This window comes from Oncorhynchus gorbuscha, linkage group LG05, assembly GCF_021184085.1.
Source record: "Oncorhynchus gorbuscha isolate QuinsamMale2020 ecotype Even-year linkage group LG05, OgorEven_v1.0, whole genome shotgun sequence".
Classification (NCBI taxonomy): Eukaryota; Metazoa; Chordata; class Actinopteri; order Salmoniformes; family Salmonidae; genus Oncorhynchus; species Oncorhynchus gorbuscha.
Genome location: NC_060177.1, coordinates 61,398,676 through 61,417,989, shown reverse-complemented (window position 1 = coordinate 61,417,989; position 19,314 = coordinate 61,398,676). Strand labels below are relative to the sequence as shown.

Sequence of the window (19,314 nt, the reverse complement as noted above, 5' to 3'; positions counted from 1 at the left end):
ACAAAGAACACCAGAAAATATTGTTTTGTGAAAATAAATGGTTTGTCCAGGATAATAACTAATGAGTACAACATTACTTTTTCAATACATGATTGAAGCTTCAAATGCTTTCTGTTATTTGCAAATTACAAAACATTAACAGGTCTTTCACTGTCATGTGTTCTCCCTCGCTGGCCTCTAGGACACCAGGCTGCTCGTTATGGCGCACACCTGTCACCATCGTTACGCGCATCTGCGCATAATGACACTCACCTGGACTCCAACACCTCCTTGATTACCTGTCCTTTATATGTCACTCCCTTTGGTTCCTTCACCAGGCGTCATTATTTCTGTTTCATGTCTGTGCGGTGTTCGTGTTTCCTGTTTTGTATTATGTTTTCGTTTATTGATTAAATCACTCTCTCCCAGAATTTGCTTAACGACTCTCAGCGCACATCGTAACATTCACATTTTTAGATTGATAAAGATATGTATAATATTCTGCAAAATCAATAGAAATGTGGCATATTTCACATTCATACAAAGAAATACAGGCAATGACTGCTAACGTTAGAAGTAGCAGTCATACAAAACTTCAGCCCAGGGCTCATTGTGATCCACCGGTCATCCATTATGCGAATGTCCTGACCTGAGTCTTTATTTTCAGATCATGATACATGGCATGGAAGGTTGTTCAGATGAATTGAATCACAATACAGTTGAGATAGACAATATGATTGACAGTTGGCAGTAGTCTGTGATCCAGGTCTTGATTGGTTGTGTTTAGGACTGGCCAGCCTGTGGGTAACATTGTATGTATGTTTTTCTGCAGGGAGCCAGAGAAAAAATAATAACAATAACAAGCAATACAGACAGTACATGAAAGTATAATTACGTTATAAAATACTATAATATTAAATTGCAATATGAATACAATTATTAAACATATCATTACCAATATGCAGAAAGCATATACGTGATTAAGCTTTGCAAATATAGATAGCATCAAGATAACAAAAATGTATGTCAAAAGTGGGATGCCATAACATGTGGTGTGTTAGGCCAAAGCTGTAGCAGGCAAAAATGGCAGTGGCTATTTAGTTTAGCATACAGTATGTTGGGTATACATTAAACAGTAAATAAAACTCATCAAGCTAGTAGGCAAACAAGCCAGCAGTATTAACTAAAAAGCAGGCCTTAATTTGCATAAATTAGCACGAAGGGTGCAAACAGTGAGGTGTCAATTAATTCCAGTAGCATCAAGAACACTGATCAATTAATCAAAATGGCTGTTTTACTCAGACTGTTAGCATTAAAGGCCAACGTCCTACACAAAACAAATGTTTTATTGAGTTCATTATTTTTCTGTTTCCTTTTTCAATGTGATAACATTTTGTACTCACGTTTTAATTGACATACTTTCTTGGATTGTGTAAAACAGTTTAGTCCTGAAGAATGGCTGAGTATCCCAAGGCAGTGTTTTGACAAGTAGGAGACCTGGGTTCACCTGCAATTAGAATATCAGTGATGAAGGCCCACTTTATACATGTTACCTCTGCTATAACTTGCATAGCCTTAAACGTTTTGATTGTAACATGTATTTGTAAATGCCTGGTCAACTGTAGCTATAATTAGTGCCAAAGTCTACCCTAGGAAAAGTATTACATTCCCAGTGTCTTCTTTAAAATGTTTGCCAAAATATTGACAGAAAATTAAATCAATATTTATAATCAATCAATATTTATGCAATAAATAATTTGAAATTCAAAAATATTTGATTATACGAGAGACACAGTCTGCCCAAACATATTTTGTGTGTTTTCATGATGCCTTTTACATGCACCGAAACACCAAAAAGTGTTTAACACTCCATTCTGTTTTTAAAAAAAACATTCAATGTATCATAACACTTGCATTGGGTGTCACGCCCTGGCCATAGAGAGGCTTTTATTCTCTATTTTGGTTAGGCCAGGGTGTGACTAGGGTGGGCATTCTAGTTTCTGTATTTCTATGTTTTCTATTTCTTTGTGTTTGGCCGGGCGTGGTTCTCAATCAGAGGCAGCTGTCTATCTTTGTCTCTGATTGGGAATCATACTTAGGCAGCCTTTTTTCCTTTCGCATTTGTGGGTAGTTGACTTTGTTAGCGGCACTATAGCCCTAGTAAGTTTCATGGTCGGTCTATTTTAACAGTCTACTAGTTAGAGTAATAACTCCTGTACTGTCTACTATGACCTCTGTCTCATATTTCACTAACTCATATTTCACTATGACCTCTGTCTCACTATGACCTCTGTCTCATATTTCACTATGATCTCTGTCTCATATTTCACTATGACCTCTGTCTCATATTTCACTATGACCTCTGTCTCATATTTCACTATGACCTCTGTCTCATATTTCACTATGACCTCTGTCTCATATTTCACTATGACCTCTGTCTCATATTTCACTATGACCTCTGTCTCATATTTCACTATGACCTCTGTCTCATATTTCACTATGACCTCTGTCTCATATTTCACTATGACCTCTGTCTCATGACCTCTCATATTTCACTATGACCTCTGTCTCATATTTCACTATGACCTCTGTCTCATATTTCACTATGACCTCTGTCTCATATTTCACTATGACCTCTGTCTCATATTTCACTATGACCTCTGTCTCATTCAGAGTCAGCTGTAAGTAACTCTTCTGTTGTGCACCACATCTCTCCATTTTGCCAATAATCGCGCTTTCTGTGTGTGTGTGTGTGTGTGTGTGGCTGGCTTTGTGGGCCATTGAAGCATCTTATTACTGACCGGGCCTGCTCTCTCACTTCTGCTGGTCCCAGCTTGCTGGGTCACTTCCAACATACTGTAACTAATGTAACACTGCCCTGTGTTTCAGCAGGTCTCAACCATTTACCCCATCTATTATAAAAGACCCTCTGGAAATGGAAGAATCCCAGCAGACAAAGAATTAATTTCCTGCAGCCCCTATTTTAAGGGGAATTGAAGCAAAGTCAGGACCAGAGTGAGAGCGAGAGAGGGGTTTATATGCTATGTAACACTGTCACAGTCAATAAAAATGTAATGAAAAGCTATTTGAAGATGGTGCCACATTAAGTGTTTTTGTGATTCCTTGGTATCTTTTGGCACAGCTAATAATCATTTCACTCCAAAGCCTGAATGGACTGGGTAATTGACGCTTACAAAAGTCCAGGCTCCTTTTAACGGAACTTAATCCCCCTTTTCTCTCTTTTTTTTCACAAGCACACAGTCATAAGTAAAAGTATTAAGGACCCATGCTGGCAGTATACGGAGCAGTATACAAATTTATGTGTTCTTCCCTCATGCAGAGAAAGGAACATGTTGACAGGAAGTCATACTCACAGCAGATAGAGCCTGTTACAAGGTGTCAGTATTAATGATATGAAAATATGTCAATGTCTTCTATAGACATCATTTTGGAATTAGGTTAATAGCCATAATTCTGCATAATGTCATGCCATCTCAGACGCTTTTGAAAGCCAAGTCTTCAGTATAGACACAGCTTTATCCAAGGTTTTGTAGTAGCAATTAAATGAGAAGACCTTGCTTGGAATGACATTTTTCACTCTATAGGATTAAATAATGTCATGTGAGGTCCTCAAAGCAAAGAGCAGACAGTCCTCAATGATCTAAAGGCTGTGTACCTTGGCTCCAAGGCCTTTCTCGTGCTGGTTCAGCTTGCTTAGCTGTCTAATTGAAATCAAACTGTAATGAAGTGAATGGCTATAACAGACAATTTCATGTTCATGTCTGGCTAAGACAGTAAAGCCTTTCCCAGGCCTTTCTTAATTGGCCCAATTATCTCCTCTGACAGTGCGATGGCTGTGTAATGAAAGGTTAGGGGCTTTATTGGGAGTAATGAACCCCTGCTGATCCTCTTTCTCCACCAGGGTTTCCATTTAATAAAAATACTGAGGTCAGACACAGCTGCCCACTCACTAATAGAACTGAGCTTGTTTCTCTACCCAGAGCTGTGAACTCACTAACAGTAACAGATCTATCCACTCAGTAACAGAGCTGATTCTAGAGCTGTCCACTCAGTAATAGTACTGATTCTAGAGATGTTCACTATAAAGCTGTCCACTCAGTAATAATGCTGATTCGAGCACTGTCCACTCAGTAATGGTGCTTATTCTAGAACTGTCCACTCAGTAATGGTGCTTATTCTAGAAGTGTCCACTCAGTAATGGTGCTCATTCTGGAGCTGTCCACTCAGTAATAGTTCTGATTATAGAGCTGTTTTTCTCCATGGTGTGTAATGTACTAATATTACCCTGTGTATGACTGTTGCTGGTCCTCTCTCTCTCTCTTTCTCTAAGGACACGGAGATCCTGAATACGGCAGTGCTGACAGGGAAGACTGTGGCTGTCCCAGTTAAGGTGGTGACCATCGGAGCGGACGGCATGGTCACTGACGTCTCAGAGGCAGTGGACTGTCATTCCACAGATGAAGATGTGGTCAAGGTCAGTCATTAGAGGCTAATCCGAAATCAATTATTAGATTTGTAGATAAAACAACTTTTTATCATAATTTCTTATTTTTCTATCCAATGAAAAATATATTGTAGGTTTAGATATGGTTTTCCTATGGTCGGAAAAAATGTGTTTGCATGAGGCTCATGCAATTGCTGTTTATTTACATGTTGTTATTATTTGAGTGTGCAGATGTCTTAATTGAATTCCAGTGACCATTGTCCAGTGACCCGTGTTTAGTGGTTGGATGGTGACTGATTGAGATGGAGTTTCCAGTGAGATGGGTTTAAGCCATTTCATGGAAGGTGGAGTGTAATGAAGAATGGCCAAGTGCACTCAGTTGCATGGCCATTTATTGTTGTATTGACTGCTGGCACAGTCCAAGCCTGACTCATTGCCAGTTGCAAAAAGAGATAAAACTCAAGTACATTTTGAAACATTGATTTGTGTTGAATTTTGTCAGAATTCTTTTCAATCTTCTGGTGATGAAAATACTTTGGATATTGACTTCTGTAGTGTCTCAATGGCTATATACAGGCTGTATTGTGCCTTGGGATCAAAGCTTGACTTGGACTGAAATAGGTGCAGGAGCTCCACAATACTTTTGAGCCGATATTCTATAAGAGGAACAGGAGCTCAAGCAGTAGAACATTTGAGGTGCCGGTCGTGAGCTCCGGTGAGCTCCAGCCCAAGTCGAGCACTGCCGCTCAGGTTAGTCACTGACAGGTGACAAACGCCGGTAGCAGGCAAACATAATTGTCTACTTTGCACAGCAGTAAAGAGAGAACAATAAGGCATATCCTGTAGGTGAGCCTGATTATGAAACGACTAAGACACTGGGAATCATTTATTTGAACCAAATAGGATTGAATGAGAGTACATCTGTGTTGATTGACAATATACAGGCATTTGTACATTCTACATAACCGCTTGTGTTAAATCAATAAACAAATCCGGAACAGATAAGAAGATTCTATTTTTAGAGGATCTATTTTCAGATTTAAGCCTAAAGACAGGATAAACAAACACTCAGCGAAAGAAGGCATTTGAATGGAAACATCAATGACAGGTCGCTTCAGTTTCCTTTTCTTTTCCGTGCCGCTCTCAAACCGAGGCTACACCGCACAAAACACAACACCAAACCCCAAACAGTACAGTGGGATTCAGGCAGAGCCTCCACATCAATGGCTCACTTCTGTTCTCTGAGAAATACCCCCTCTGACTCGTGACAATGACTGGTAAATTATCCATGGATTGGCTAACTCTCCAACTGGAGTACAGAGACTTCAATCTCTGCACAGTCTGTTTCCCATCCTAACTGGCTGAGCTATCTATAGACAGGCCCATTATGTGCCAAAGACTCCGCCAATTGATGTCTGTTTCACTCTCTTTGAACATGTCATGACGATGAATTCAGCCAAGGAGACAAAAACCTGGGCCATCCTAATTACAGGTAGCTACTCTGTCTACACTAATGAGCTATAGTGAGGAAGGAACTTTGGCCTCATTTTTGCGCTCAACATCTTAAAGATGATTTTCTTAAAGTGTGTTTAGGAGGACACTTTTTCTGTAGCCTACTCTACCACATTAGCATGATGTTATACTGTATATTGAGAACTGATGTCCCTCCACGCCAGAATGAGTTTCAGAGGAAAGGGTGCAACCTCAGCTAAAGAGGTTGCTGACAGAGGATGTTAGTGCCTGGAGTAGGAATAACTATGTTTATTATTGCATAAACCAGTTTGGTGAAGAAGACCTAGATTGTATCAGTTCATTTCTAATCATAGCCGTGGCTCATCAGTGTAAACATGACTAGTTCATGTCATTTGGGCTTGGGGAATTAAAGGCAGTTTTAAGTATATTTATGATTACACTGCATGTTTTTAAAAAATATACCTCATCTGACATGCTTCTCCCTTAACCCCACAATAGAGAATAATGCTACTTAAACAAATCTGTGTTGACAGGTACAGGCAGAATTTAGGCTCTGTCATAGTTTTTTTGGGCATGCATATATAGTCAATCATTTTTGTAGGTGAAATAGGACAGATGATACCAAATGCAGCAAATGTGCCAGGATGTGTAGAGTGCGATATGTGAGATGCCCATACTCTCCCCAGGTCCCAGATTAGTCTGATATCCCACTCTGTGTTGTGTTTGTCAGTTCACGGAGGTTATTAGCCCCTGAAGTCGGTAGGTGAGTCACCCTCTCCAGGAGAGGTTAGGCAGTCCCACGCGTAGGGCTGTGGCGGTCACAACATTTCGTCAGCCAGTGATTGTCAAGCAAATAAGTGTCGGTCTCACGGTAATTGACTGTTAATTAACAGAAACACATTTAGAATCTCCTGGCTTCCACACAAAGCCTACAAGCCACTGATACAGACCTTTTGGAACATCTACGTTCTAAAACGTCTAATAAATCCATGTAATATAGCCTACACCTTCAAAATAAATCTATTATTGATTTAAGACAGGTCTAAAGAAGCATGATATTAAGAAAATGTAGTCTATTTCAGAAGAACAGAATACCATACTCTTGTCCTTATGTTAGGTCCTGATCTGGCAATGCTAAATTGCTGTGGCTAGACTAGTTCATTTAGCAGACAAGATTTGTTTGGAATTCCATGGCATTGTTTTACATTATTTTATAGTATGAATAATACAATTGAACAAGCTGAATAAAATACAAATATTTTCTCCACAACGATTTGAGGGAGTGTGCACATGCGGCTATTCTGTGTTGACAGTTAACAGTTAACAGTTAGCAGTTAACAAAGATATAGGAACTCCTATATGTTTAATTTAAAGTTATTCATGCAACTTTAGTTGTTCTACAATCGTTGGGTTATATGTTTTGATTATAATACATTTTAAGGCTAATGATGATTTTTTTTAAAGCACTTGATAATGTCTCAAATTTCACGGCGGCATCCCCTTTGTGGCCATAATGCACCCTAAAAAAATACATGCCTTTTGAAGCCTGTGGCCATTGTGCCCTTGGCCGGGAGTGTAACGGCTTTCATCGTCGGATGAGGAAGAGTTGTCGGACCAAAGCGCAGTGTGGTAAGTGTTCACATTTCTTTAATGCACTGAACACTGAATTATCAAAAACAACAAAGGGAAAAACCCCGAAACAGTCCTGCAAGGTGAAAAACACTAAACAGAAATTAACTACCCACAAAAACCCAGTGGGAAAAGGCTACCTAAGTATGGTTCTAAATCAGAGACAACGATAGACAGCTGCCTCTGATTGAGAACCACACCCGGCCAAACAACAAAGACATAGAAAAAATAGAAAATGAACATAGAATGCCCACCCTAGTCATATGGGCATGACATGGAGTGCTGCCTTGTGCCCTTCTCCCCGAGTGCTGCACGCTCCTAAGCACCTTGCACTCACATGACTCTCCATCACGTGATCAGGTCTTCCTCACAAGCTACAAGTGAAGACAGACACATTGGGGACGCACCTGCGCACGTCCTTATCCAATTCTGATGTGCATATTGAAGATATTGGAAGAACAGTCCACACTTACTTTTCGCTAGCCAACAAGATGAGTAGGCCTAATGAACATCAAAAGCACTAGCCTATGTTAATCTACTTTCCCCATAGTACAAAAGTCGACCTATTCTATATTGTGTGAGAAATACATATAATAAGTGACCGCAAATTCAATTATGCATGTAATGCTTTTATTATGAAGTCATTATAAATTATCTTCCCCAAAATTGAAGCTCACTCGCTGCTAATGTATGCCAAATAGGTTCAAACCCCTTGTAAAGCAGATTAATGTGCTTAATTTTAAGAAGTTATTTGGCCACTTTAGTTGTTATACAAACCCTATCCAAACATATAGTCCACTATGGGCTAGGCTACAGGAGGTGTGTGACTATGAATCGAAAAAGTCGCAAAAAAGGCCGTTTCTTATGCTGGGCATCATTGACAAGTGATAATATATAATTCACAAGTGATAGGCTAATATTGTCACCCATCAGACTTTTCTTGATTTAATCTTGTCTTTACAAACTAAATAATATAAGTGTGAAATTTATTTTGATTTAGAATGGACAATTATCATGCACTTGTCTCAAAACAGGGGCAGCGGGAAAAATACATGTCATCTATGCACTTAAATAGAGAATGGAGGACACTTTCCCCATGGTTCATTTTCATTCCAGCCAGTTAGACCATACTCATGTTGTAAAGATAAATAATGTGCTTAATATTAGGAAAGTTGAGAAATAAATATAGTACGCCTAGCCTATAAAGGGCTAATGGGATCCTCCACTTTTTAGTAGAGGCCATCACTGTTTTCTCGCGCAATTGCATAGACTATAGAAATGTTGCGTAACATGAGCTCATGGGCTTTCATGAAGTGTTTGATTCGATTTTTGAACATATTTGCATTGATGTCAGATTGATTAGAGCAACAAAGAGTGCTGAGTTCCAGGCATTTAGCAAGTTTGGTAGGCTACTAATGACTGTCAGCAGCATCAGAGCTTGGAGAAGCCTAATTACCGTGATGAAGCGGTCACGTGGAGTTTGACTGACTTCATGACTCGTGACCGCAGGTGTGGCGGTAATACGGTCACCGCAACAGCACCAGCCACACGTTCTGCTCTAACTCTTGACTAATTTAGACTCTGTGCATTACAGTGCCTTCATCATTGATTTTGGGGTTATGTGTGTCCCAGGGCCCTCTCAGCCAGCCTCTGACATCACTGATTGATGATAGTGGTGGGAGACTGATTGTTCACATTCAATCGCTGTAGCCACTCTGCTAGACCTAGCTTCAATAAAAACCTCCCATGTACCCTTAAATTAAGAGCAAAAACCTAGCTTTTGTTTTCATACATTTGTACAATATATGGCCTAATTTTGACCTTGCAGCTGGCCCATCTAGTGAAAATTGCTCAGCTCTGCACCCGTGACAAGATTCAACCCAATAGACGTCAACCTGCGAGAATTCAAGTTTTTCCCCCTAGGCATCAGTACGGTGCTGATGTACAAGTAAGTGGCATGTCTGATCAACCTGGTCTCAGAGCAAAACATGTTATATTTGACTAAAGTCTGTGCCACTCCATTTAGTATGATATTTTCCTTTACCTTAGGATGCATTACATTGGTATACCAATGTAATAGGGCCGTACAATACAATATGAGTAGGACGTATAGTATCCCACATCTTAATCGCACCAGGTTGCTTTGACCCGTTTAGTATGATATATTACGTTCGACTGCTTTTGTATGACCAACCACCCTCCTTTCGTTTATGCCTTAAGTGACCTACTGTCATACCAAACGTAACATATTATACTCATTTGAGTATCCTGGATTTACGTAGGCCAATGTAATGTTACCTGACGTAAATGGAGTTTCACGGATTTTAGTGCATTATAATGTGTTTTGCTCTGAGACCAGGCTGGGCTGATGTGAGCCGTGTGCGGTGGGTTGCTTAATTGGTTCTGTCAAGCCAACTCTATATTCATCACCTAGGCCTGCACACCTTCATGCTCTCAAATCCCATCCCTCATATCTGCCACTGATTGTATCTGTTGGGCGAGTCGTTAATTTCCTGGGCTTGATCTCGAGACAGCCTTAATGTCCTCTGTAAGTATTCTCCCGTTAGCTGCCTAATGTGTCTGATTAATGTGCCTCTTGATCCTCCTGGACGTTTATGATACCTTGAGGGATGAGTTTGACAGAGACTGTATGACTCACAGTGATGTGGTCGCTCCACTCCAGTTCTCTATACAATACCAGCCTACCCCAGTCAGGCTACTGAGGAGGAAGGTGAGTGTGTATGTTAAAGTATTGATTGTGAGTTAAGCTGGCCGATAATGTGCCACTGGGGGCCAGTGTTAGCCCATCAGTGTAATGTGTTAGGATGGCTGGATGTCATCTGCCATGTCCTCCATAATTGTTTCTGCTCAGATTATTGTGAGTGGATTAGAGAAGTGCCAGCAGACAGTTCATTTGGCTGTCAGGTGCCATAGTGTTGTATGTTAATCAACCCAAGCACTCAGACATGCTGTCAGACCATGTTGCTTTCCTCCACTCTCAGTCCTGACAGATGTAGGTGTAATATAATATCTTCGACAGTGATTATCTTCACGGCCACAGCACTGCTGTGAATCAAAAACAGTGTTGCATTGTGGTGGTGGCCACACCTGAGCACTTTGGAGCTGTGACCATGTTTGGTGAAAAACATGGATAGATGGTACTTGAAGAGATGTTGCTGAGTTCCATTTTGTTTACCAGTAATGTCACTACCATATATCATCAATGATCACTGTTAAGTCATTTTGGGTATTTCCAATCTGAATGTGATGGGCTGTGCCGACCTGTTGTATATCAAACTCTAGGAAAAGTGGCGTTTACATTTTTCTGTCAAAGATAGGGTTGCAAAGGGGGGTATATACTGAAACTTGCAGATCTTCGAGGATCTTTCAAGGATTTTATGTAGTCTATCACAAGATGTCTAGTGACCCTTTAAAACATTATCCTGAATATAAAACATCAACTTAGTTAATACCATTGATGTGTAATACTGTATGTGGGTTTCAGCATGAAATATCCTTTATACATTTTTAAAAACTTGTATTTATTTATTTATTTACTATGTTTTGTCGTCAAACTGGTGGCAGTTGTGAAAAAAAGTTAATAGTTGGAAGAGTTGCAGAGTTAATTGAAAATAATGACATTGTTGATTAGATGCTTTTTTTAATTAACGAGGCTATTTTCTCTTGAATCATATGGTCTATCTATTAAAACTCACGGACAACATTGACACAGATATAATAAATGAATACTGTATATGAATACATTTTTTAAAAGTTATTCAAGTGTACATTTCCAAAGTTACAATAGATTGCCATATGTTTTCTGTTACTGAAGATTCTGTTAACTCTATAGACAGAAAGAGAGAAGAGGGAGCAAACAATAGAGCCTGATATCACACTGGCAGCTAGCCTAGCGGCTAAGAGCCCTGGTGTAACGCTCATCAAAATGGGTAGACTTTTTTAAAAACTTTTGGTTTTGTACACCAGCTTCAAACAGCTGAAACAATTATATTTTTAGTTATGGGTAAACTACAGTATTCAGACCCCTTGACTTTTCCCACATTTTGTTATGTTACAGCCTTACTCTAAACTTGATTAAATTGTTTTATTCTTTCTTAATCAATCTACACTCAATACCTCATAATTGCTAGATTATACATTTCTTTAAATGGAAATATCACATTTACAGAAGCATTCAGATGCTTTACTCAGTACTTTGTTGAAGCACCTTTGGCAGCGATAACAGCATCGAGTCTTCTTTGGTATGACACTTCTTGGGAGTTTCTCACATTCTTCTATGCAGATCCTTTCAAGCTCTGTCAGATTGGATGGTGGCCATTGATGCACAACTATTTTCTGGTCTCTCCAGAGATGTTCGATCGGGTTCAAGTCTGGACTTTTGCTGGGCCGCTCAAGGACATTCAGAGACTTGTCCCGAAGCCACTCCTGCGTTGTCTTGGCTGTGTGCTTAGGGACGTTGTCCTGTTGGAAGGTGAACCTTCACCCCAGTCTGTGGTCCTGAGCGTTCTGGAGCTGTTTTTCATCAAGGATCTCTCTGTACTTTGCTCCGTTCATCTTTCCCACAAACTAGTCTAGCAGTCCCTGCCTCTGAAAAACATCCCCACAGCATGATGCTGCCACCACCATGCTTCACTCTAGGGATGGTCCTAGGTTTCATCCAGACGTGATGCTTGGCACTTAGGCCAAAGAATTCAATCTTGTTTTCATCAGACCAGAGAATCTTGTTTCTCATGGTCAGAATGTTTAAGTGCCTTTCGGCCAACTTCAAGTGGGCTGTCATGTGCCTTTTACTGAGGAGTGGCTTCAGTCTGGCCACTCTTCCATAAAGGCCTGATTGGTGGAGTGCTGCAGAGATGATTGTCCTTCTGGAAGGTTCTCCCATCTCCACAGAGGATCTCTAGAGCTCTGTCAGAGTGACCATCGGGTTCTTGGTCACCTTCCTGACCAAGGCCCTTCTCCCCAGATTGCTCAGTTTGGCCGGGAGGCCAGCTCTAGGAAGAGTATTGGTGGTTCCAAATTCTTCCATTTAATAATCATGGAGACCATTGTGTTATTGGGGACCTTCAATGCTGCAGAAATGTTTTGGTACCCTTCCCCAGATCTGTATCTCAACACAATTATGTCTAGGAGCTCTACGGACAATTCCTTCAACCTCAGGGCTTGGGTTTTGCTCTGACATGCACTGTCAACTGTGAAACTGTAATGGGTGTCGTCGCCGGAAGAGGCCAAGGCCGAACATCGAACAGCTTTGATGTGCAAACTACCTGCACACAAACAAAGAACAAGATCCCACACAGAAGGAGGGAAGGGCTGCCTAAGTATGATCCCCAATCAGAGACAACGAAAGACAGCTGCCTCTGATTGGGAACCACACTCAGCTAGAAACAAAGAAATACAAAACCTAAAAATAAAGAACATAGAATGCCCACCCAAATCACACCCTGACCAAACCAAAATAGAGACATAAAAAGGCTCACTAAGGTCAGGGCGTGACTGAAACCTTATATATACAGGTGTGTGCCTTTCCAAATCATGTCCAATCAATTGAATTTGCAACTGGTGGACTTCAAGTTCTAGAAACATCTCAAGGATGATAAATGGAAACAGGATGCGCTTGAGTTTCATTTTGAGTAATAGTACCTATGTACAGTTGAAGTCGGAAGTTTACATACACTTAGGTTGAAGTCATTAAAACTTGTTTTTCAACCACTCCACAAATGTCTTGTAAACAAACTATAGCTTTGACAAGTCGGTTAGGACATCTACTTTGTGCATGACACAAGTAATTGTTCCAACAAAGATCATTTGTAAAAATCCCAATAACTTCACAGATTTCATTATCTCCAGGTGTAGGCAAGACCATAAGCAAATAGGTAAACTGGGATATGACTAAATAGTTAAACAGGATGATTTTTCCACAAATAGAAAGGTATTTACCTTTCCGTGGCAGCAAGATCTTGTCTATTTCTTCCATATTTCTATAAAAGTATATTGGAGTGAGAATTTATTTATTTCGGGATATGTATACCGAGTATATCCACATCACCACCAGACCATTTTATTGGTAAAGTAAACGTAGTATTTTTTTAGGGTTACTATACAAGATTTAAACCCATTTCATAAGAGATTCTCCAAAATTGAAATGTTCCAGGCATTTATATTTAAACCCAAGTGGTACTTTATCGAAATAGTTTTTTTAATTCATATTTTTAATGTGATTTAGGTTATTTTTTGCCATTTTTTTCTCCCTAATTTCGTGGTATCCGTAGTTACAGTTTTGTCTCATTGCTGCAACTCCTGGGAGAGGCAAAGGCCGAGAGCCGTGCGTTCTCCGAAACACAACTCAGCCAAGCCACACTGCTTCTTGACACAATGCCCACTTAACCCGGAAGCCAGCTTGCACCAATGTGTCGGAGGAAACATCGTACACCTGGTGACCGTGTCAGCGTGCACTGCGCCCGGCCCGCCACAGGAGTCACTAGCGCGGGGGGGACAAGGACATCCCAAACCCTCCCCTAACCCGGACGACACTGGGCCAATTGTGCACCGCCCTATGGGTCTCCCGGTCGCAGCCAGCTGCGACAGAGCCTAGACTCGAGCCCAGAATCTCTAGTGGCACAGACCACTGCACCACTCGGGTGGCCCCAAAAGCCTTTTCAAAGTCCGGTATGAATAGCAGACCTGGCTTCCCAGATTTTTCATAGTGTTCTATTGTTTCCAGTACTTACTTTATATTATCTCCAATGTATCGTCCATGTAAAAAAAACTGTCCAATTAGAATGAATAATATCCGACAATACCTTTTTATTTCGATGTGCTATACATTTTGCTAGACTTTTTGCATCACAACACTGAAGTGTAATGGATCTCCAATTTTTTTAAATGGACTGGATATTTATATTTCCCACTTGTATCCTGTTTCAGTAATAATTAAATCAGACCTTCTTATTGAGTGTCTGATAATCTACCATTAACATAGGAGTGGTTAAAACATGCTACATGGTTAAACCTTACAAAACTGGCAGGATTCGTTTGAGGGCTGCCTGAACATGTTTCTTACGAGGGCCCATAATAGCTATTGGAAAAAAGTATTTCAAACCAGTTTATGCATGTGCTAGTCAACGTATAGCTATGAGACTTTTATGTTAGCTAGCTAGTGTTCACGCAGTGAGCTAATAGCCTAGCTATAGCTAGCACCGCGTTAGCCAAAGAAAATGTGGGAATAGCATTGCTTATTTGGTCCTGAGAGTCTCGATTGACAATGGCATGCTGGAAATTCCATTGTAGGTGGAAGAGCATCATTGAGCCAACAGCTCAAGAGCGTGCCTGACCTGGAAAATTGCCCGCTAACCCAGTAGTGCCTGCTGCGAATTAGACTTGACAGGTGTGAGCTAGCTTAATAGATGCCTCGCCGCTAATGAAGTGAGCACTGTGTATAAACGCTATAACGTGGAGCTTATGTAGTTGTTAGCTAGCAAACAACTAGCTTGTGGGCTAAAGGCATGCTAAAGCTAGCACAGTGTTAGCTAAAGAGAACCGCATGAATATCATTACTTCTTCGGTCCTGAGAGTCTCTATTGATCATAGAACAATGAGGTATAACTGGTCTGTTTAGCAAACGAAACAAGTGAATGTTAGATGTACTAAACGAAAGAGCAAGCTGGCAATTCCATCGTAGGTGGAAGAGCCAGTAGCAGCTGGCTTCCCAGCATCATCGAGCCGGGGAGCTAGTATAGTTGTTAGCTAGCTAGCAACCAGCTTGTGGGCTAAAGGCATGCTAAAGCGGGCACAGTGCTAGCTGAAGGGAACCACATGGGTACTGATCTTCGGATGAAATATCTCATACGACTGTCAAGCAGAGAGGCTAAACTGGTCAGTTACAAATGAGTGAATGTAGGTTGTCCTAAATGAGAGAAGGGCCTCGGGTAAAGCTAGCTAGCTTTCGCCACGTGGTAGCTATTTAGCACAGTGCTAGCCAGAGAAAGTTTGTGCTTTCTTAGTCTCTCGGGGAACAAAGTGTTTCTATTGACCTTCCAACTGTGAAGATAGGACAGTCAGTCTAGTCAACACGATCCAAAGAGCTGTGGGTTGCACTAAAGGAGGAGAGTTGGCAATTCTACCTTTTGGCCAGGTATAAAAGCAAATTTGTTGGTATAGCTGGCCTTTCAGTGAGCTGGCCGAGTTAGCTAGCCAGGTCTCCGCAGCTAGCCATGTGATGCTAGCTGCTACAGGAGAATTAGGGAGTAGAAATAGCAGAAGAGCTAATTCTACACAAAAACTTTCCTTTCGTTAGTTGTTCAACACAAAAAGACAAGCGCTGAGTTTCTACGGTCGGCAGCGTTAACCTTGTGGTTCACCTGAGAACAGTTGATCAGGAAGACAGGGATCAAGTCGTGCTGAGGAGAGTTTTAGGAATGTAGTGATCTTCGCAAGGAAGAGAGAAAGAATAACCAGAGGGCAGGATGAGATGCGCCTTATTAAAAGGGAGGGGCTCATCTCAATCGCCACTCGAATTGTCTGTCTCCAACAGACGTTGTGTGATTGGTTCTTATAATAGTGAATCCGCCTATCAGTGAATCCCAGTGTGAGACATCGAAACAAGTATTTGAAAGAGAACCAGTGGAAAGAAATCCATTTGGGAATTGAAGTCTAAAGCAGTCATTGATATCAGAGGATGAAGAGAGCTCTGATGCTTGACTGTAGCCCTTGGGCTACCCTACACAGTGTACTCCAGACCTTCTTATAGAGACTCATGTCAGGGAGAGAGAAAATAAGTAATAAGGGCTAAGAAACCAGAAAGCCTTGTTCTTTTGTTTGGTGAAAGTGAGGGACATGAGCAACAACAGGACATGAGCAACAACAGGAAAGATGGAAAGTTCTACTTGAGCAGCTGGGAGTCTGGAGTTCTTAACAGTAGCATAGCTTAATCATGACGGGCCCAAGTGCCCCAAAAAAATGACGGGCCCTATCACCACCCATATTTCCCTTAGAATGTAAATACCTTTGTTGGTAAGGCTGTGTGTTAATATTACTAAGTATTGTAACAACAGAGCAGAACAAAATCTAAGGGCACATTTGAAGCTGTTACCAGAGAAGCCGCAATATAGGCAATACATTCAGCACCATGGACGGCGGTCAGAAATTAACCCATATAAGTCGATCAGCACCACGGAAAGCACAAAGCGGTCAAAAAACATCCTACTTTATCTGCAAATAATAGGCAATAGCCTATATTATAAAACATAAATATATAGATCAATATCTTGACAAAATCACAGAAACACAGCTAATGACCAGCTACAGCTATGCTCGCCGAAGTTATGCACAGCGTCAAAACTGACATACCAGTATTTCAGATGACCTGCCTCCCACAGAGGCCTATATCAAAAACACCAGCAAATCAATCAAGTGGAGCATTCAAACAGATTGCTTAAATGGCAGCATGCCTTTTAACACTATATGATGCGTATGTGCTTACTATTATGTTATAGCCTAGTTAAACGTATAGGCTATGATGACAATGAAATGGCTCAGCGGCCGTGCACCAGAACATGGTTTCTAAAGACAGATCGAGCATAGTCGTAGATTGACAAGCAATGTAAATGAATCTCAATAAATCTTGATTTATATAGGCTGTCTGGGTAGCCTGCCCTGTAAAAATCTAAGCTTACTCACTCATTTGATTGGCATTTGACGGGCCTTGCGCTCTGCGAAGTCGTTGACTATGGCATTCAAATCCATGGTCCTGGCCCTGGTGTTTTCAATGAACAGAATGGCCAACCCAGTCTCTCCTGTCCCATGCTGCTCCTCAGGTATGATTGAATTATTTTCAGTTTGGAAACGGAGCGCTCGGGACTGGCTACCGTTACTGAGTCATAAAAAGGAGCATTGTTTTAACTACTTCCCCAATTGTGGCAGTGGCTTAATTTTAATCCACAATGAGCATCTTGGCCATGTCTCTCAGTGTAGTGTGCTTTGCTATTTCCTTCTTAAAACATGCCCTGAAAGAGAGTAATTGGCTAAAGAAGCTTGTCGATATACCTTTGATGTTATGTTCAGCCAGCCGGCTGGTGCTCTCATAGAGCGCATCATCATCTGCGTTGGCCAGGGTAGTGGGATGGATGGAGTCAAACAGACTCTATGTTGCCCGCAGGCTTTTAAATTTGTTTGACAGCTGGTGGATAACGATGTAAAGGTGTGTATTAAAGTGAAAACACAATCTTGGTGAGGGCCTTTATTATGTCCACATATCTGTATCTCAGGGCGGCATGGGACTCATATCTAGATGACTAGCGGGTGGGACACAGTCGTTTTAGTTACATTTTATTTTCTGATGCAAAATCAAATATACCACTCAACATTGACTATCTCTTTCTGCTATGCCCGAAGAAGTTGTATAACAGTTCAACAGTATCATAAAACTGTTTAATTTCTGGCACATTTTTGACAGAGTCGTATAGAGCCAGGTTAACATTGTGCACTGCGCAATGCACATAAACAGGAAGCGTCTCTTTTTCGGATATTCTGGCCTGCACACCCGAATAGACCCCGTTCAGGTTAGGAGCTCCATCATTCCCCTGCACACGACATTTTGAAATATCCAGCCCATTATCTTCTATGCTGCACAGGACTTTATGTTGAAGCTCAGCTGCTGATGTGTCAGCAGTCTCCAGAAATCCCCAAAACGACTCTGTGATGGTCAGATCTGTGGCGACATTATTTGTCATTATCTATCACTCTCACATAGCAATAAACTTGGCTTAACTGGTTTACTTTGGATACATCCAGTGTGGTGTCCATAATACTAGGAAAAAATGGGGCTCCCTGAATGTCAATGACATTCTTTACATGAAGTTGCGTGGAAAAAGGAATGGTGTGGTGAAATAATTTTCTGTCATGGACAAAAGAACTCAAAAGGTGCGATGATATTAATTAAGAAAAATCTCGATTTGAATGTGCAAATAGTTAGGAATGATTCGCAAGGTCGGTGGATATTTTTTAATATGAATGTGGACGAAAAAGAGATTTGGCTCATTCATCTATATGGTCCATATCAGGATGATCCATACTTCTTCGAAACTATTTATACCAATTTATTGAACTTACAGACAACAAATGATCAAATCATTATGGTAGGAGACTATAACACAGTGTTAATAAGTACCTCAATGGACTGTAAAGGAAATCACTCTACAAACTATCATCACTGTGCCCTTAAGGAAATAACAAATATTATGGACACATTAGAAATAGTGAATATTTGGAGACTAAAAAAACAGATCTAGTGAGATATACATAGAGGAGACTTAATCAAGCTAGTCGTCATGACAACTTTCTTCTCTCTTTCTCTCTTTCATCAAAGCTTTAAACAGTTTTAATAGGAGACAGAATGCGATCAGATCATCATCTACAGTGGCTTGCAAAAGTATTCACCCCCTTGGCATTTTTCCTATTTTGTTGCCTTACAACCTGTAATTTAAATATATTTTTTTGGGGGGGGGTTGTATCATTTGATTTACACAACATGCTGATCCAGCTTCTTCAAGTTGGATGGGTTCCGTTGGTGTATAACAATCTTTAAGTCATACCACAGATTCTCAATTGGATTGAGGTCTAGCCTTTGACTAGGCCATTCAAAGACATTTAAAAGTTTCCCTTAAACCACTGAAGTGTTGCTTTAGCAGTATGATTAGGGTCATTGTCCTGCTGGGAGGTGAACCTCCATCCCAGTCTCAAATTTCTGGAAG

The 19,314-nt window shown here is 40.7% G+C and overlaps 1 protein-coding gene and 1 long non-coding RNA gene across 2 annotated transcripts in view; one reads left to right on the top strand and one right to left on the bottom strand.

The window, feature by feature from the left end:
• The window catches only part of si:dkeyp-14d3.1 (transmembrane protein 132C), a 223,403-nt gene that overhangs the window by 166,721 nt on the left and 37,368 nt on the right, over positions 1-19,314 (top strand). Inside the window, exon 5 of the mRNA XM_046350552.1 lies at positions 4,331-4,474. Coding sequence (XP_046206508.1) covers positions 4,331-4,474 — 144 coding nt within the window. The remainder of the gene's footprint in view (positions 1-4,330; positions 4,475-19,314) is intronic.
• On the bottom strand, positions 677-17,345 carry LOC124036244. The gene is made up of 3 exons (XR_006838893.1): positions 17,243-17,345; positions 1,383-1,486; positions 677-805 (listed from the first exon to the last, which is right to left on the bottom strand). It is a non-coding gene; the product is annotated as an uncharacterized LOC124036244 (long non-coding RNA).